The sequence below is a fragment of the Podarcis filfolensis genome (assembly GCF_964270895.1).
Source record: "Podarcis filfolensis genome assembly, chromosome: 6".
NCBI classification, from domain to species: domain Eukaryota; kingdom Metazoa; phylum Chordata; class Lepidosauria; order Squamata; family Lacertidae; genus Podarcis; species Podarcis filfolensis.
The window spans coordinates 57,724,575-57,745,245 of record NC_139609.1 but is presented as its reverse complement, the minus strand read 5'-3'; the positions used below and the strand labels follow the sequence as shown (position 1 = coordinate 57,745,245).

Here is a 20,671-nt window from a genome sequence, read left to right as displayed (position 1 = left end):
TCAACCTCTGGGATATTCAGGAGAAAATGGCACTGGTAGCATCATTACACAGAAAGCACCTTCACTTATCAGGAAGGAGAAGAAGCTTGGTTAGGCTCTCCTTTGACGGAGCTGCTTTCTCCATCTGTGGCCCCATCCTGGTTCCCAAAAGAGATCCCCCTCACCTCAGAAACAGGGCTGTAGGAAGCAGAAGGAATTGGGCATTTTCAAGCATTCTTGTGAACACTAAAGATATGCTTGAAGATAACAGATTTAATTGTGGGACAAGCACAAGGATGCTTGTCCATCTTTTGGTTCTGTGGTGGAAGGAGAGAGCATGTGTGCGTCGCTGCATGTGTGTTGCACACAGGCACAAATGGAAAGGAAAAGATAGCACCAATGAAGTCCACAAGCGCCTGGGCTTGTGCATGGAGTGCCTGGTGCACACTATGCTTTATACACGTAGGGAAGAAGTGTGTGTGCACCAATCCTTCCACCACAGAATGGCAATCTTCAGGTGGATGAAAGGCCCTACTAAACTCCTCTCCTTGGTGAACTAGATGAAGGGTGGCAATGCTAGCTCCTTCACAAAGCCAGGACTTACCAAGATTTTAGAGGTGTAAGCAGAATTTATTGCAACGCCGTTGATGATGAGGTCCAGAGTCTTGGGCAGGATGGCTTCTGGGTCAGGGATCTGTCTGTAGTGGGTGTCCCCCACATAAGCTTGGACCACAGTCATACGGTTCATGGTGAGAGTACCTGTCTTGTCTGAGCAGATAGCAGTGGCATTGCCCATTGTCTCGCAAGCATCCAAGTGCCTAACCAGATTGTTATCTTTCATCATTTTCTGTGCAAGGGAAACACAGGAATCACTAAGAAGGGTTACGGAGACTCAATGGCAAAGAGGCAGACTGGCCACTGAACTAATGCAAAATGCTAGTCTCTTTCTGCAGGGCCTGCAAAATGGAGCTGTTCTGACAGGCCTTTGGTTGGGGCCCAGTCTGACCCCCCTCTTTTTTTGTTATAATACCCAGTATGTAAGTGGCCTCCCGAACCCTTTCCACCAGCTCATATAAGACCAGCACAAACAGTTGGGCCTGCTAAGCACTCAATGCTCCCATCCCCTATAGTCACAGTGGTACCTCGGGTTAAGTACTTAATTCGTTCCGGAGGTCCATTCTTAACCTGAAACTGTTCTTAACCTGAAGCACCACTTTAGCTAATGGGGCCACCTGCTGCCGCCGGAGCCCGATTTCTGTTCTTATCCTGAAGCAAAGTTTTTAACCTGAAGCACTATTTCTGGGTTAGCGGAGTGTGTAACCTGAAGCGTATGTAACCTGAGGTACAACTGTATAGTTATAATCCATGGGTTGCCACCTGATTTTATTCTGCTCCAAATTTTATTTTAAGCTGTATTTCAATTGATTGTGTGATTTATGTTTTTAATGTATCATACTTTGATGTTAGCCTCCCTGAGCCTGGTCCTGGCCAGGGAGGGCGGTGTATAAATGAAATTTATTATTATTATTAAGCATGAAAGAAATCAAAGTAGGGGAGAGGAAGCAAATCTTGCAAATCTGCCTCTTTGGGAAATAGTTGTAACTAAACAACCCCTCAGTGATGTGCCAAACAATATTATTCTTAAATGCCACATTAGAGTAAAAATGAGAGAGAGATGAACAGACCTCACATCTTAGTTTCTATCTAAGCATTTGGTGTAAGAAGTGGAGGCCGGCTCGAGTTGAGTAAATGTGCTTCTTATTTTAACATTGTAAAACTCCGACTCCAAGTGCTTCTAGCCACTCCTTTCATGCACTCCAAAGAAAAAGGCACCTTACTCTCCACTTCCTTGCACAATAAATCTGTTGTGGCAAATCCAAATCTAGCCTTTCCCCCTAAAACTGAAGAAAGCAACCCAACCTCCAGATCCAGCCCTGCCCTGTCTCCCCCAACCTGGCAGCCAGTATCAGGTCCAAAATCTCTTCTGGCTTCCAGCCTCTCACCTTCACAGAGTAGGCCAAAGAGATAGTTACAGCCAGAGGCAAGCCTTCAGGCACAGCTACCACGAGCACAGTGACACCAATGATGAAGAACTTGACAAAATACTGGATGTAGATGGGGGTGCAGTCGGCCAGCCATTGCCTTCCTTGAATCCCGAAGGTGTCAATCACAAAATACAGCACCAGGATAATGACTGTGATGGCTGACATAATCAGGCCTGAGGAGGAGGAACAGGGACAGAAAGAGAAGGCAGGTGAGGGCAGACCACCAGAAGATCATAGGGTTGGCTGGACCACAGTGATAATTTTATAGTTTTCAACCTGGACTGAGGGGTACTAATCAAAGCTTACTGATTTCAGGTCTCACATTGGAGAGAACTGCAATGCACCAGTTAACTTGCACAAGAGCACCTCCTCTCAGTGTCATCTCTCTCTCCTCCAAGAGGTGTAGAGACTACAGCAGAGGTCAGTGTGGGGTGCTTGGTTCCCAATGTCAAGCATCACTGTCACTTAGCAAGAGGGAGAGATACAGGGTGCTCAGTGTAGGGGCACGAGCAGCCGCAAACCCAATCTGACCCTTCTGCCATCGCCTCAGCACCAGACTGAGCTCCCTACACCTTGCACTCCCCCCTCTCAGTAAGCAGCAGCAACAGCCAGTATCAGGAAGGCAGGGGCACATGCAAAGTCACCCCCGTCAGTCACTGCCACATGTTACCAATGAGACAATTTTGCCCCGCCTTTGAAATCATTACTCAGGATGAAGCTTCTTTTCTCGGCCTCGTAGCTACAGAGAAATGGTTGGCATCTGCTCTGAGAGCAATTTGCTCAAAGGCAAACAAAAAGGAACAGTCTCTCTAGCGAATTTTATTCATTCAATCTTCCTATTCTCCCCCTCCCCCTTTTTTGAAAAAGTCATGAATCAGGATTTTTCAAAACACTTGGGTTAGCAGGGGATTGAACCTGAGACCTTTTGCATGCTCTACCACTAAGCTATGGCCCTTCCTGTAAGCATTACATGCAAATGATTTTAACAAAACCCAAACAGTATGTATTTTTTTCCTTTACAGAAAAGCTGCTTTGGGAGTTGGAAATTCGGAGCACAGAGGCTGCTCCTGTTTCTCTGTCATAAATGGTTCCTCCTAAAACCAGCTTTCCTCCAAACAATTTCTTATAAAGGTCTTTGGGGTGTTGTACATGTTTGCATTTAGGCCCTAAGGCAACAAATTTAATCAAGAGCCATTCTGACATCATTCTGATATGGATCTTTGTACAGTTACAGTGGGAAGGAGGCCACCACACTTTAAAAGAACAAGGAAAATTAAACCCAGCCAGAACTTTAGTTCATCTGGCCCAATATTATTTCCTCTGACAGTCAACAGTTCTTCGAATTCCCAGGCAGCTACCTGAGACCCTTCAGCTAGAAATGGTAGGACTGAATTGGGAACCTTCCATGTACAATGTGTTCACATTACCAGTGAGGAAGCAACAGAGAACGTGGCATTCATACAGGTGTTTACAGATTTAATCCCTGGTTTTCTAGTTAAAAGAATTGCAGGTAGCAAGGAGAGAAAAGACCCTGGGGAGGTGTTGCCAGTCAGAATAAATACTGAGTATGGGGCTGGGTTGACAGAGCAATCCTATTTACACCTACTCATAAGTAAGTTCTGCTGACTTCATTCTGGTATGATCCTATTTAAGGGCTTGCCCACACTTCTGCTTGTCCCGTGCCTAGAAAACATGAGTCTGAGCGGTTTTTTGCCTGGCCCATACTTTTTAGGCATGGTCAAAGTGGATTTCCCCTTGTCCTGCTCCTTTTACAGGGAAAACCTACTCTTTAGTGCTAAATCGGAGCAAATGTCAATTCAGAGAAAACCTGAATTGCTATTTGCTCCAACTGAGCAATAAAGAGTGGTTTCCCCCAGGGGAAAGCAGTGGGACAAGAGGAAGTATGGATAAGCCCTAAATGCACACAGGATTGCAGCCTAAGTCAGATTTTGAACACTTGAGTAGAATTGCACTTGACTTCTGTCATGAGTGGTTTGGATCTGCCTTCCTTGCCCATGCACAACAAACAAACTAGGAAGACAGCCTTGCAAAATGGCCAAATCCTGCCTCTATTAACATGCTTACCTGCTTTTCCAATCTGAACTGCCAAACGGGTGAGTTTCCCCTGCAACACTGACTTCTCCTTCTTTGGGACCTTCACCTTCTTCTTCTCCTCCTTCTCCTCGTTTTCCACCCCTTCTTGGCTTTTCAGTGGCTGGATCTCCAGGGCCACACCATCTTGAGTTTTTGCTGGATCCAGGGCGAAACAAACAGTGGCCAAATGAGTGGGAAGAACAGCTGAGAAACACTTTAGGTGCAACAGAAAGAGAAGGAAGGACGGCACAGAGAGGGAGAGAGAATCCCAGTGCACAGGAACCCCAACAACAGACACAGACACTTGGTCAACCTAGACATCCAGGGAGCCCTGTTCCACATCCCTCCGGAACAGATGACTGAAGCAGGTGGCAAAAAAATCCCCCCCCCAAAGGCCAATACATTTCAACATCTCAGATGACTACACCTGGAAGGAAGGACAGCCTTGCTAGGAAGGCACAGGAGGCACAACTCTGGGGATCTGTTTCCCAGATCGGCTTGCTGATTTGCTGCATGTCCCTGTGCAAGGCATCTCCTCCATGAGCATTTCTGTAAGATGGAGTTATTGGTACTTACCTCACTGAGGTAGCAAGGTGGAAGCGGTGCAAAACCTAACCTGTGGACAGCTATTATACTCAGACTCCCATGGCATGACTAAAGTCCTCTGCTCCTCAGCAGAGGCTGGTGCTGGCTATTTTAGAGGCAAGCGCAAGCATTCAGGAGCGCAGATGGACAAAGTGCAAGGAACCTCTGTCCAGGCTCTGGGATGGTTTACAGCTGAAGAACTCAAAAGAGTTCAGCAAGTGATCCGAGCTGCTTGATAGTTAATATTTGCAGGAGGTTCTCCTTATAGAACAGCAGATAAGATTAGCTCTTATTTTAAATCATCACCTGAATAATTGATACAAAACTAGAATTGTTTTTAGCTGGAAAATCTTTCCTCTGATCAGATCCCTTGCATTGATCATTTTAAGGCCTCTGGGAGCTAGTCTTTTTCACTGTACATAACACAACAATTGTGGAGTTGTTGGGTGGGGAGGGAAAGAGGAAGGTTAATTATGAGGGGGCAAGGACTGAGTCAACTAATAGGAAGGGAATCTGTTAGTCTGTTTCCCACCTGGCACTTTTGTGGTCTAGACCACAATGTCTTTGGAACCTCTCCAAAATACAAGAGGCAGATCCTCAACTGGTGCATATCAGCACAACTGCAGCAATCTGTGTCACCTTCCAGAGGCAAGGATTCAATCCCTAAAATCCCTGAAATAACCAAACCAGTTCCCCCCACCTGTTTTCTCTTCCCAAAGTGATGCGGGTTCAGATGAATGTGTACGTGGCTGCTTTGTAACTGATCTGCACAGTTAGGATTGAAGGACATGATGGGGGAGTGGGGGCCAATCCCAAAATAACCCAAGAGTTCAGATCAGAAGGAGGGAAAACTCAAAACTGTTGAGAAAAAAGGAAGAGAAAGAGAAAGGAGAAGGTATAGGAAGAGGGAGAACAGACAGGTGCAGAAATGGGCTTCTTCACCATAGCCTGGAAAGAACAGGGGGTGAAACATATCAGAGAATAGACACTCACTTTGATTCAAAAGGCCATGAGAAGAACAGAGTGTAATGACCAGGTGTGCTGGACCCACCTCAGGCCCCTGATTAAAAAGTAAAGATTTAGGGGTTTGGAGCAGAACGAGATACTAATGGGGGTGATCCTGGGCATTTATGCAGCTTAGCACAATTCCACCAAGCTAAAATATTGTGGGATCCCACAGGATAAGAAGCTGCAATTTCATTTTCAGCACAACCTCACAAATTTAACTGTGGGGGGGAAAAGTGCTTTCTTATGTTCCTTGACACTTTTTGCATTTTTGTTTACATCTTGCGTACAGCAGCCTATCCTTTCTTCATGAAGAAATGAACAATTTTTGAAACTTAGGGACTGGAGAAAAATATGTATGACCAAAACCCTGTCAGCCCTGAAATGCAATGCTCAGCTAGCAGGGGGTGCTGCAACGCCAGATATGGGAAGCTGCCCAGTAAGGATGGAAGTGGTGGGTGGTTAGCACTATGTTAATCATTACACCCTCTTCTAGAACAACAAGGCGAGATCCCGCCGTAGCAACAAAGAGCACAGACTCATGGGAAGAAGGAAGGAGGAATGCTCAGTAGTTAGTGTGGTGCTGGTTCAAAGGATGGAGAGGCTGGTTACCTTTGTTGCGATTTTCGGGGGCTCCGGGTTTTTTACCTGTTCAGACAAAGAGAGAAAGGGTGGAGCACTGAGCACACGGTTTGTGACATCGATGTCCCTGTTGGTGGACACCCGTATGCGGGGGCTCAGTGCTCTCTTGGGGAGGCTGTCGGACATGGGAGGAAAGCTATGCACGACACAGCTGCCACCTGGGCTGAGCACCATTGCAACAGGGCTGGAGAAGTCCAACGTTCCTCACAACTAAAAAGGCCACTGCAAATCCCCACCTTCCAGCTCTCACCTTCGCTCTAATGGAAGCAGCAAGCAGCTGCAGAAACAAGCACTGCTTCGAATCAATGGAACTAGCCTTGGGACTAATGGATATGGGGGAAGTGATGGTGGGGTTTGGTTCAGCTCCCTGCAACAACAAATGGGGAAGCTTATCCTTGGACTTCCATTCCATGTGGAAATTCTAATCTAGAGACTCCCAAACTCTGGCGCTTCAGGCCCTCCCTGCCTCCCAAACCCAAATAAAACATCTTCAAAAGCATTAATATAAGGGACCTCTTTGGCTGCTCAGGTTACATTCCAGAGCAGCTGCCAAATGCTAAATAAAATTCTTTGCTACTCCACTTTCCTCAGGAAGGAGATCTTTGTATAATGGAAGAGCAGTACAGAGCTTGCCCAGAACTGTTCCTACTGAGGAATGAATCATATTGGGAGAGTTGCAGATTGACTCCAATCCTCTCTACAGGACAGTTCATAAAGTGCTAACAGAAGCAGGCAATTAGAATGCATAATATGCCACAGCCATATAAGTCCATGGCCCACAGTGTGATGCAAACCTGCAAAGATCAGAGAGAGCATCCCCTCCAGCAAAGCAGCTTTGCATCATTTTCTTATGGGTTCCAGTCTGCCCTCAGCAGACCTGAATAAAGTTTGGCATGCAGATTTTGCCAGATGCAGCCCTTTTAGTTGAGAGTAATTAATCCAGAATAACTACCACGCCCTGATTTCATACCAACCAGTCAATTTATGAACTTAAAAGAATAGGAAAAATCCATCCTTTTACCACTTATTCACTGCCCCAGTTTGTAAGTATGGAACAGCGGCTCAAAAAAGGAAAAAGGAAAAAAAGAGTGTGTTGGGGCAATAAATCTGCATTAAGTGACTAACAGCACACAACCCTACACACACACACACACACTCATGCATAGGTTCCATGGAATTTGATGGGATTTGCACATACATAATTATACAGCCAGACTGAGTGAGGAGTGGAATGGTTATCCTGATGGTAATGTTTTGATTTTTAAATGTTCAGGATTCTTTATTTGTATTTTTCCCCCCCAGAAGAGAGAGAGAACCCCACCTCCGCCAACATGACTACTTTCTTTATGCAACTAGGGCACATACTGAATAATATTGCTCAGTATTTTGGGCTGGGCTGGGCGGGGAAAGGGGGTCTGTTTTTACTATGGCCGATTAACTGGTCTGCTTGATTCAGCAGCTACAGTTTCTGCAGAGCCGTGTGGGTGTAGAAACTCTACTAAGCCTTGGGGGTGCGGCTCAATACATTTTGCATCCTCCAGGTACTAAATGATGTTTTTTGGTGAAGCTAGTAGCTACTACTGCAGGTATTTCAATTTCTTCCAGTTCCGAATTTCCAAAAGGTTAGGAAGAAGTGGCAACTCTTGTGTGTGTACGAATGCACACACCTGACTCTCCAACCCAGCTTCATCAATATATTTTATTTTTAGTTCAAGACAACAAAACAAAATTCCCTGGAGAGACAGTGTTGACTCCCATCTGGCTACTGAGGGAACAACAGTCTCTTCTCTGCTTCACTTTGCCCCTGTCTGTTTAATGCTTCCGACATTGGCTGTCCATTAGTATCGTTTCAGTGGGGAGGATGCTGGCGATCCCACTGCATGGCTTGCCGGGTTGGGTTAAAAGTACAGGTGCCACTTCTGCTAACTGCAGCAAGCAAGTCAGACCTGTGGGCAGGGTTCTGTTCGTGTAAATGACATGCCAACGTGTTTCGGTGGAAAGTGAGAAAGCATCAAAGCCTTACTTGGAAACCAAACCTACTGTGAAGAACTGGGTGTGAATTAGACTGGCTTATGTGCCAGCATAGTCAAATGCACGCTGACCTGCTCTGATTCAAATTGACTGCTTTGCTATAAACCAGCTCTGATCATGCTTAGCATTTCAAGTACTGGTGTAGAGCCAGCCCTTATCATGAGTATGAAATCAATGGTTAGTTAGGACTGTCTGGACCAAAGCTACTATGATTCAGTTTGAGTTTATTCCTCTGAAAAATTAGACTAAGAATGACATACCCCACAGTCTTCTAGTCCAACCTCCTGCAACGCAGGAATCTTTTGCCCAACATGGGGCTCAAACCCACAACTCTTGAGATTAAGAGTCTCATATTCTGCCAACTGAGCTATCCCTTGGTCTTTCTGGGGATGAACAAGTTAACAAATGTATTTGTAAAATGCTACATAATGTATTCCTTATTACTAATTTCAGTGATAACATGCTCCAAGCAGTGTTCTTCCATCTCTGGCTCCCCACTAGATGCTGTTGAACTCTTAGCCAATGGTTAGCGACAATTTGCATTGTAGTCCAACAATGTTTAGGGACCCAAGGTTGGAAAATACTGCTCTAGTGGACCATGGGCACCAGCCTGCACAGGTAGAAAGAACAGAATTCTTTCACAAAACACCTCTCTCAGTCAAGTAATCCATGAATGATGGCAGAACATATGCATCCTACTGTTCCCTCTATTCCAACTTCAGTAAGGCAGGAGCTTCATAATTTCAGATTACAACAAAAAACAGAGGAGAAATATGTACTCGGTGGCAATGTCTTAGGAACAAGGAGTTTGGGGAGGACTTTGATCATTCCAATGATGCATCAACTTCCCTTTCAGGGTTTAGAGAACATGAGGAAAATTCTACTTGATCACACTAAGAGTTCTAAAAGAGAACTCAGACATATGTTTTTGGGAAGCTCAGAAGCAACAATCCTCAGTCCCATTGCTTAACTCCAGCACCGGGTATTCAGAGGTGTAATGCTATCATGACTAAATAGCCATTGATAGACTATTGACTTGTCTTTATCCTAAGTAAACTCATTCTCTAAGTGCCTAACCTTATACAGCCAAAACGGCACCATCCACACACAACAGTGAGGTATTAGCAGACTTGGAGGTTTTTAGATGTTATCTGCCCAGTCCTGTGGAACGCTCTCCCAACAGAGATTCAGCAGGCATCTTCCAACTTTTAAGCACCTGCTGAAAATTTTTCTTTTCTGCCAGGCCTATCAAGATGATACGGTACTTCCACAATGGTTATAGATGCCTGTTTTTAACATGTTAATGTTTTTATTCTATGATATTATGTTTCATATTTCTACTCTGTCAATTGCTTTGATATTTTTACGATAAAGTGGTATATAAATATTTCTTATAAATAAGTAGCCCAGTGCAAACTGCACATTCTCAATTCCCAGGGAATACTGACTGTTGGCGTGGGGGGATGGAACTGGATGTTTGAGAGAATGTCATGGCTGGCTGGTTGCTGCCCTATTTGTTCCACTCCACACTGCAACACTTGGTTGAAATTCCCACGTCTCCCTTTTAAGAAAGCTAATTCTGCCAGCTTAAGAAGGTAGCTCGGTGGAGCAAATCCATGTATTGTTTCTAAAACTAGTTATGGATAGTAGACCCCAAGGAGTCCTGTCCCCACCAAGCCCACCCCAACTTTTCAACTTTACTGAGCGGCAGCTGAATAGGAAACAAGAAGAAGTTGCTGGAAATTCACTAGCCTCTTTCATTGGCAATGCCTGTACCAGCTACATCTTGAGTTCACAGCATTGGACGCAGAACTCCCAACATCTCCTCTTCCTAAAATTCACAGGGTTTCAGTTCAGACACTCACGCAAAGGGGAGCATGTGTTCCACTCCAGCCACCAAGTGTCAATGCACCTAAGGAACTCTCAGATGATGCTTCCCACAAAAGCCTGGCTCCAGAATCTTCTTACCTTTCTTGACCTTCTTCTCCTCTTCCCCTTCTCCAGCACCCAGTAGAGTAAAAATGATTCCAGTTTGTGAGTTGATACCCACAGCCGAGACCATCATTCGACCAGAGCCCTCCATCACATGAGTCCCTGTTGAAAAGACAAGGCAAAATGTGGAGAAAGGCAACCACGAGGAATGGAGGAGAAAGCACAATGAATTCTGCGAGAAAGTGCAGAGAAAAATAGAAGATGGAGCCTCATTTCTAGGCTCACTTGCGATTTCCAGAGCTTCATGTGTGCGCTGGCTTCTCCATTCATTTCAATGAAAGGGGCAGCAAAGCATACACAAATAAGTGCATGCACAGAGCTGGCCTCTCTGCTAAGAAGGAATGGGGAAGCTCTTTCAGATGTGAACTCCATGAGCAAACGAGAGCCCACATGCCCACAACTCAGTTCCTGAGCTACCCTTGCTTTTTCCTTCCATAGATCCCCATGCAGAAGAAAGGCATCAGGGATGTTATGCAGAGTGAATGATTTTGTTGGGCTACAAATGGAGTGTCATACTCCAGCACACATCACCATGTGCTTACTGAGAAAGAAACTGGAGGAAGAAGCCTGTTAGGCTGGCAGTTCAAAGTGTGCATGCTCCTCCAGCAGAGGATCAATCTTTAGGCCTGTCAACATGGCACCTCATTGCTCAGAGTGAAAGAGGATAATCCTGTCTATAACATCCTAGAGCATCAGAACATAACTTCTCTACCACAGAAAAGCTTATGGAATCTCCACTAAGGATGGCCAGCAGGGCATGGCTATAATTACAAGCAGATGCCCCCAGGATAAAAAGAACTCGAACACAACACCAAATGGGCTGCAGTTCAACTTACTGTCCCTAATGTATACCAGGATCCGAGTTGGCAATCATGACAGACTTACCAGAAAGCAGCATGGGGTCTTTATCCAGAGATTTCTTCACTTGGTCTGACTCCCCAGTCAGAGAGCTCTCATCAATTTTCAGGTCATTGCCTTGGATCAGAATCCCGTCTGCTGGCAACAAATCACCTGGAAGATGCAAAAATCAACATACTCTCAAGAGTTTTCAGCTATTCTCCACCAAACCTGAAGCGACTCCATTTTCACTAATTTCTGAGATCCATTTAGAATCTTGAAAGGGGAGAGACACGAAACTTGCATTTCTACAGAAAGACAGGTTATGGGGTTGGTGTGATGCTTGCAGGAAAGAAAGAAAGTTCAGAACAGATATAGATAGTATGCGGGTTTTCAGGCAGGCTAACTGGGATGCGTTAATATGAATCTGAAGGAATCTGATGTTTTCATCTTCAACCTTGTTTTTTGGCTCAGAAATCTTATTTGCACAACTACTGAATACCCATGAGTGACCTCAGTGCTGGGTTCTTCATACTATACAGCCGTTCCCCTCCTCACTTCTTTCTAGAAATGCCCATCTTCCAACTCTGTTGGTCAGAAATAGGAGGGAGAGTTAAGGAGAAAGAGGGCTTTTTTGGTGTGTTGTTGGAAGATGGGCATTTCTCTGACCAACTCTACAATACACCAAAAATCCATTAGCCCTCTTTCTCCTTAACTTACTGTTAGATTCCCCATCCCTGCCGTTTGCCCATAATATCTTCCCACATCATTTTTCACCTCCTACACCATACCAACACAACACTGCCCCAGCTGCTCTCATAACTTTCAGGCCTATCACACCCACCTCTATCCTCGGGAATGAAGTTCTCTGATGGATAAGAGACATTTCCATTGCCAGTGAAGAACATTCACATAGCTCAGGGATAAGAACGAATGACAAAAAAACCCGTGACATATGGAAAGAAGGAGCAGATTGTCCGGCCAGTTACAGTATTTTACTCACCATACTTGATCTGAGCAATATCCCCCACCACAATCTCAGCCACGGGGATTTGGATAACCTGCCCCTTCCGGATGACCGTGAACTTCTGTTCCTGTTCGATCCGACTCTGGAGGCCCCGGAACTGCTTCTCTTTGCTCCAGTCATTGAAGGCCGTGACCAGCACCACAATAAAGACCGAGAAGAGGATGGCTGCCCCTTCAATCCATCCAGCTTGAGCCTCACCTTCATCCTCTACACCAGCTGCTGCTTGCCCACACACTGCCATGGGATGACAGAGAGAGAGAGAGAGAGAGAGAGAGAGAGAGAGAATGTTTTCAGTAACAAACTTACTTTTACAGCCACTCTCTGCCAGTTGCCCTTCACAAAAAACCATAAAACTGAATTATTTGCTTGTGACACTAGCATAATACTTGCTACCTGCCCATATTATGATGAGCAGGTAGTGAGACTAGGGAAGTAATAATGTTCTCCAAACCATTAATACAAAATAAGGAAGGAACTAGTCTGGGTTTTTTTGTAATGAGTGCCCTTGGTGAATCCCTTTGAAAGCAGAGGAAGGCACATTGCACTAGAAGCTCAGAATGACAAAGGGTCGAAAAGGGAGGAATTATTTTTATCCACATAATAAAGGTCACTACATAGCATATTAACACATTTTCAAAAGCATAAGTCTAAAACCCTCTACACACTGACCCAAAGTGAATTCTGCTGGACACAGCAGGACTTACTTCTGAGGGAAAATGTGTTAAGATTGGGCCTGGAGCCTTGTAGCTGGACAGTGGCAAGGAAAGTCTGTGCACAGTTGATGGAAAACTCCTATTCACTGAAGGAGACATGCTCAAGGACAGCCCATTCACAAGGCATTAAATGTCTTGATGACACCGACCAAGGACATTTAAGAAACATAAAATAACAAAAGTACCACTTGCTCTTTTCCCACTGTCATTCTGGCCCTATTTATTGCCCTTTATTGCTATTCCAAACCACCTTGGCTCACAGGTTCAACATTACTCCATCTCTGAAAGGTCATACCCATACAAAACCATTAGGAAAAATGGTTTCCTCTCTTGGTTTGACATGTTACCCCACAAAGCTGTCCCACCCCCAAATTCAGGGGAAACAAGGAAAAGTCCACAAACCAAAGCAAACTGTCAGAAGGTACCACAATGGTTCTCTCTGACCCCCCAAACCCCAAAGCCATCCCCAACACACACCTTAACTTCTCTCCTCTCCATCCTTCCCATCTTAGGGAAGCAGTAAACAACTGCACCCAGTATCCTAGATCATGAAGACTGTAATTTCCATGCAGCTGAAAACATGTGAAGGGTCTCAGATGAAAACCTTTGGTGGAATTCAGTGTTGTGTTGATACAATTGTGCCACCAGCACAAGCATTTCTGCTTGGCCGGTGCGGTGATCTCTGCTTCCCACACCCACCCACACTGTTCTAGGGGTTCTCCTGACCCCCTTACAGCAAATTTGGGAGAGGCGTGGGCTGTCTGGGAGGGACACCCTCTTGTGCTACCAGGAATCTCTGTGCTGGCTTCCACTAGCCCACCATATTGCTTAAATCCGGCCCTCTGTGTTTGCAGTGACTTCAGATGTGAAGGCTCTATTATTAATGATTGCCTGTTTGTAGGAGCAGATCACTTGATGTTGCTATCACCAAGTAATGAATATGCAAGCATGAGCCAGCCCCTGGGATCTTAAAGTTGGAAGGGTCTACTGAGCTATCAGGTTTAGCATCTGCCTGCAAGGCGGAACCAGAAGTAGTTGTGGTTCTTTGAAGCTCCCTAAGATACTTGCTAGCAATCCGCCCTGCTTCTTTTGGGATGCAGGCTGAGAGCCGTTCTTGTTTAGTCAAGGTTTTTAATATCTCTTAGGACTCAGGTTTTAGCTGGTTTATCTAATGCTTTTATGTTTATTACTGTTTTATGTGTATTCTACCATGTTGGAAGCCACCCTGATTTTAAGATGGGTGAGATACAAATAAAAATAAAATAAAATTACCCATATGTCAGAAGCAGTGCCAAAAGATGACAGCAGGTGCCTGCAAAGTGGATGGCTCTAGATAATTCAGGCAAGTACCCAGATGTTATAGGGTGGGGCAGAAACCTCCTCAGGGCCACCAGCTAATCCAGTTTGGGAAAGATTTTTTCCCCAAGCTCAAATATGGCTCATAGCAATTACACTGTGTATACGTCTGCAACTACACTGGAAAAATCTGGGAATATTTTATTTATTTAGTTGTTTTTTTACTCCTTTCCACTTAAAGTAGCACTCATAGCAGCTTACACTTAAAATTGCGATATAAAACCCTTCAAACTATATAAAAGCAACAGCCTAACCCAGCTCAACCCAAATGCAACAGCTGTAACACCAGACGATAACAAAAATGGGTGAAGAGGACAGTGTTTGCTGACATATAAAAGAAATTGATGATGGTGACAGGTGAATTTGTCTGGGAAGGGAATTGCACCTCTGGAGCGTCACTACCCAAAACTGCTTTCAGGTGGCACTGTTTACAATGGCTTTCGCTAATTAAACAGAATTAATTTTGAGTGTGTTTATTGTGCACAGGAGCCACCTAAAAATAATGCCATCTGAGAAAAGAGCCTGACTATAATCATGGTTGTGTGAAATTTGACTCCCTGCAGGTTCAACATGCAAGAACAGAACGTGGAATGTAGCACAGAATTTGGAATCTTGAGAACTTTCAGGGGGAGGATTAAGGAAGAATACTATGAAACGTATGAAGCCTCTACTCCTGCAATCTGGCATCATCACAAAATGGCCCACAGCAGTATTTCATGTACGTATGTATGTATGTACGTACGTACGCACACACACACACACACACACCGCTTCTGATCTCACTGTTTTCTTTAGTGCTGACATTATCAAAACCAGCACTGCACTTTAAAAATCACAGGACTTAGACTGGGCTGCTAAGAATAGCCTGCTTTAGCTAGCGAATTTTTAGGGGAAATATTTAAATTTTATTTATTTATAAAATTATTTATATAGACCACACTGTATTGTAAAAATAGTAGGCCCTTGGCCAGGGTCTTATTAGTCTGTTAGAAACATCTACATCAAAATGGCCTTGATCTCAGTTTTCAGGAAACAAATCAAATCAGGTGAGAGCAAGTCCAAATATCTGTCACTGTTCTGTAACCTTTCTGCAGGCCACCTGAATGGAGCTTGCAGGCCACCATCTGAAAACCTTTGTTCATCAGAGCTCTGTTGATGTGCAGCCCTTTTGCTTCTCCATTGTTATGTAAGGAGGAAAATTGGACTAATCTTTACTGGAAACCATGCAGCATGCAGAAGAGGAGAGAATTATTACTATATTCCCCAAACTGCAGAGATAATATCTTTCTAGACAACAAAAAGACGTCCTCTGATCAACTTGCTTTCATCCATGAGCCTGATGGATGTTGCTAAAGGCTTAGCGTAAAGCTTTTTGAAATGTCCATGGAGGTTCGTCCACACAGCAGGCAGTAGCTGACGCAATTATAAACACATTAGCCGGTAAAGGTAAGCTCTATAAAAAGAGCAGCTTGCTGAGCAGCAAGGGCCACACTGGAAATTTGCCGTTAGTCGTGGGCTACATCTAGTTTTCAGATTTTATTTGTGTGGAATGTGAATGGTGGTCATAATCTTGCAGCAGAAGAGACACTTAAAATTGTGGGGTTCTTGGTCCCATCCCGCTTAGTGGGCATATTACATGAAAATTTCCACAGGAGTGTAGATGTCTGTTGCACGTTAAAGATGGACAAATTTCATTGTGGCATAAGCATTCCTGAAGGGCTCAAGTAATGTAAATGGTGGAGTTAAACGGAACAGAATGCAACAGCAGAGCCTGTGACAATTCTGTTAGAGCTTACGTGCAGGCCACTTACATGCCACTTCACATCAGTAGTAATTGACCAACCATATTAGTGCAGTTGAGGAAAGCAGCAATTCAACTATAGCTTATCAGTGTGGTTCCATACACACCTATTTAGGAGATATCTCCATTGCATTCAGAGAAACCTACTTCCAGGTGAGTCTAAATGGATGCTAACTAAGCCCAGTGGCCTTTCACAGCAGTAGTGATGAGCAACCTTCTTCCTTATGAACCTGCCCATATACTGAAGCCATCATCAGGGACCAGGGACAAGGTGCTTCTGCTCTCTGAAATTAGGTGGATGTCTTGGTGGAAATTAAGTGGAAGCCTTCTTGGCTGAAGCACCTAGCCCTCCCACCCCTGGGAGACTCACTTGGCAACCAATCCTATGTCTTCATGGTGCCAGGTAAAGATAAACTCAATCGAATTGTGATCTAAATTGGCTTTATTCTGCCTCTGTGATAATCTCATGTGTTTTAATCATGCCTCTGCTATCTTAATATGTTTGGTATGTTGTTTTGATATGGTTTTAATTACTCTTATAGATTGTTCGCTGCCTGAGAGTATATTGCTGAAGGGCACGGCAGACATATTAAAGAAAGTAAAAAATATGTAAATCTTCAGAGAGAAAAAATCCTGTGCTAAATTTTGTATTTAGAGGAGCAGAATGCTACAACCTCTTCATATGGGTGCAGATGGGATGCGGGTGGCACTGTGGTCTAAACCACACAGCCTAGGACTTGCTGATCAGAAGGTTGGCGGTTTGAATCCCCGCGACGGGGTGAGCTCCCGTTGCTCGGTCCCTGCTCCTGCAAACCTAGCAGTTCGAAAGCATGTCAAAGTGCAAGTAGATAAATAGGTACCGCTCCAGCGGGAAGGTAAATGGTGTTTCCGTCGCTGCTCTGGTTTGCCAGATGCGGCTTAGTCATGCTGGCCACATGACCCGGAAACTGCACGCCGGATCCCTCGGCCAATAAAGCGAGATGAGCGCCGCAACCCCAGAGTCGGTCACGACTGGACCTAATGGTCGGGGGTCCCTTTACCTTTATCTTTATGTAAGTTCAACAAATATGCACATAGTTGCTTCTTTGTGTTATAATCTTCTTGTGCTGGTCATTAGCGGCAAAGAAATCTGCAATTCACTGAAGCCCTGCCACTTGCTCATTCAAATTACTCATCTGAAGTTTCATTAGGCACTACCCACATACTTTCATTCAAGCCTGTCTGCACAGTCATAAAATCTAAAAAATTAAGCTTTTTTAAACAAATGAATTCTAGGTCCAGTACCAAATTCTGTGCATGCACTGAAGCATGGAATAAAAAGCAACCTCTCCCATAGCAAATCTCATGTCTAAAAGCATTGTGGGAGAAATGATCATACTCAAATCTACTGGAGCATTGGTTATCCCATGAATTTGAGAGTGGCGAACAGATGGAATGTACAATCCCCTCCCACATGAAGTCATGGGAGTGATTTGTGGGAGCAATCTAGAGTAGACTTCTCTTAGCTGGTGCCCTTTAGGTGTTTAAACTATAACTCCCATCAGTCCCTGTCTTCATGGCCAAGAATGGTGGGAGACTGCAGGCAGGTTAAGACCAAGACATGCGAACATGACAAATAACACCTGGTGGGTTCCAAGTTGGAGAAGAATGAGTTAATGGAGGTCCTGTGAATTTAATATATATTCATTTGTTCAAACAATTTATATATCCCTTAATGGCAATAGTCTCTAAGTGGCTTACAAAGATGCAATGCAAAAAATAAAAATCAGTTAAAACTATAAAATCAGACATCAATAAAAATGCCTGTTTGGATGATGATGATGATGATTTAAAAACCATTAGGCTCTGAAAGTTAAGTAGACAGGAGCCTGTTTGACCTCAGCTGGAAGGCAGTTCCATAAAATAGAGCCCACATTACTAAATGTATGGCTCCTAGTGGGTACCAGTGATGTACCTGAGCCACAGGAACAACTAACACAGACTCACCTGAAGTCCTCAGTGATCAGTCAGGGATATAAGGGATTTAACAACTTATGAGAGACTTAACAGAAAAAGCATTTTCATTCCCTTCCCCTATATCCATATGCCAATAAAATATGTCTCTTTATTCTCTCTGGAATTAATTTTTAGATCCCATATAAGATATGTTAACATATAATTTAACATTTCCCTAATTCAATTTTAATAACAGGGCACAATCAGCTACTGTACTGAAGGGCTTTGGAATGCCTTAGGGCTCAGAGATCACTGGATAGAAGGCCCTAAATGAAGAAGTATAGCTGAAAAAATGGCACATTTTCGGCAATAAATCTAAAGCGCTGTCACAAATTGATCTTTCAATAAGAGACATTTAAGAGCAAATTGATAAGCTAGACAGCAATAAGTCACACAGAACAGATGGTATTCACTCAAAAGTACCAGAGATCAGAACAATGAAATTACAAAAACTGCTAACTGTATAAAATCAGTTTATGTGGCAGAGGTATAGAATGCAGCCATTGTAATGCTGCATTCTGTGTGTGTATGTGTGTGTGTCTTAAAGGCTATAAAGTTGTTTGTGGAACTGTAGGACAGTGAGTCACTTTAGTCCCAGAAAAATCAGTGAAAATTGTAGTAGTCAGAAGAGAATTGGTATAGTCCACCCACAGGATGACCTTATAGAGCAGCCACATTAAAAACAGCTCCTTCACAGCCCTGCTAAAAGCACATTTAAGATCAGGACTCAAGATATGCCTTAGGCAAGGACTAAGGCCTGTAAAATACACAGGGGCCAGGATTCAGGCTGACAACAGGGTCAGGATAGAAACGGACATAGGGCCACTTGTCAAAGGGAACACCAACCAAGTGCTGAACAGGATACGGGCCCAGAGAAGAACTTAAGCCAGTACTCAGGTTCCAAGAGATAAAAGACTCAAGGAGAAACTAAGACACATTTGACAAGATGGGAATCACTGGAAGACTCCTCAAGTGTCCAGTTGAACACCAAAGCTTTTGAGCAGCTCCAAAGAAAAATGGTTTTCAAGGAAGCGCAAGTAGGATTATCCTTCAAGGCGCAGCTTCCTGGAGCTAGATAAGGTCAAGACAGGAGAAGGATGACAGCACATGAAAAGATGAAGAACTAAGGGCAGGAGAAATAATCTGGATCCATGGACAATAATAGCGAGAGATGTGTGTGGTGTCTGTCTGTCTTAGTGAATCAGGCTATAATCTGGGATAGCCAAGCATAAATGGAGGTTCTCCAGGACTGAGCTTTGGACCTGGAAACACCATGGATCCTCTGGAATCTCCCCATGCTATTACCCAACTCCTAATACTTCCTCATCACTGCCCTTCTCCTTTGTCTTCTTCCCTCCCGGGCAAACCATTTTTCCAGGCTGAGAGAGGGCAGCTTAATTTATGTTGCTAAGCAACTACCAATGACAAATGGTTAGATCAGCTGCTTGACAGTTCTTGACCACTATGGGGTGTGTGTCTACAGTAAATATCCTGCTTACTAATGTGATGGCCCTGTGGATGTTGCTGAACTCAAGACAAGCAAGATGACCACCTCAAAATATTATGACCGAGGACACGACAATAAGAAACAGCAACATGGGCAGCAGGATAAATTCTAGGGAAGGGACATTGTGCCTATCTCTGTCACTACAGCTTCTTAGTGAAGAACCTTCTGGACTGACTCCTCCCAGGGTGGCCATTGGTTCCTCCTGGACAGGAAAGAGTGTAAGAGAGCTTCCTGTTTCAGTGCAACTTTGCTCTGGTGTGTTATGAGTTTCTGGCCTTCAGTCCTGCCTTCTGGTTTGCCATCTCTCATCCCAATTGCTCTTCAGTCTGGACTCCCAGTTCCTGACTCGCTCCAAATGTCTGCCCACGGCCCAGCCCTGACAACAGGATGACCACTTACTCCATGTCTAGTCATGTCACAAACTGTGACACTCACCTGGCAAGTGAGGGGAACATATTTCTAGCATTGCAGGCATTGTAAATGATGCTGTAGGATGATAAGGATAGACTGAATGGAACAATCTTACAAAAAAACCAAAATGACTTGGCAGTGAAATGCCAAATGAAATTCAGTGCAATGAGTGCAAAGTAATGCTCACTGGAAACGACTATTTAATGTAAGCATAGAATATCGAGCTCTAAATCACCACTCAGAATACAGATTTTGGAGTCATTTTTCACTGCTGAAATAAACAATGCACCACTGTAGCTATGAAGGTAAGCCAAGAGGTTAGAAACTATTAGGGGAAAAGAAAGGGGATGGGGAGAGAACAACACAAGAAAAAGCTAACAATGCCCATATCAAAAATCATTGCTGCTGTGTGCACAACTTGATTCCATGAGCTGTTCTATTATATCACACACAAAAAGAAGACAGAATAGAGCTGGAGGGGAGCAAACTGTTGAGAACAGGGAACAAAAAATATCAATGCCAAGGATAATTTCCATTATGAGGAAATCCCTTAAAGTCTTAACAGTACTTGTCCTTTGAGGGATGGCATCACTGATGAAAGTAAGACTATGTAACATCCAGAAGGAAAGGGCAGAAAAAGTGAATGAGGAA

The 20,671-nt window shown here is 44.1% G+C and overlaps 1 protein-coding gene across 1 annotated transcript in view; it reads right to left on the bottom strand.

Annotated features, from left to right (window-relative positions):
• ATP2B4 (ATPase plasma membrane Ca2+ transporting 4) overlaps positions 1-20,671 on the bottom strand; it is a 173,454-nt gene that overhangs the window by 46,096 nt on the left and 106,687 nt on the right. The window contains exons 4-10 of the mRNA XM_083617964.1: positions 12,214-12,471; positions 11,259-11,384; positions 10,350-10,475; positions 6,321-6,356; positions 4,110-4,274; positions 1,983-2,197; positions 584-826 (exon numbers count right to left, since the gene is read on the bottom strand). Coding sequence (XP_083474090.1) covers positions 584-826; positions 1,983-2,197; positions 4,110-4,274; positions 6,321-6,356; positions 10,350-10,475; positions 11,259-11,384; positions 12,214-12,471 — 1,169 coding nt within the window. The remainder of the gene's footprint in view (positions 1-583; positions 827-1,982; positions 2,198-4,109; positions 4,275-6,320; positions 6,357-10,349; positions 10,476-11,258; positions 11,385-12,213; positions 12,472-20,671) is intronic.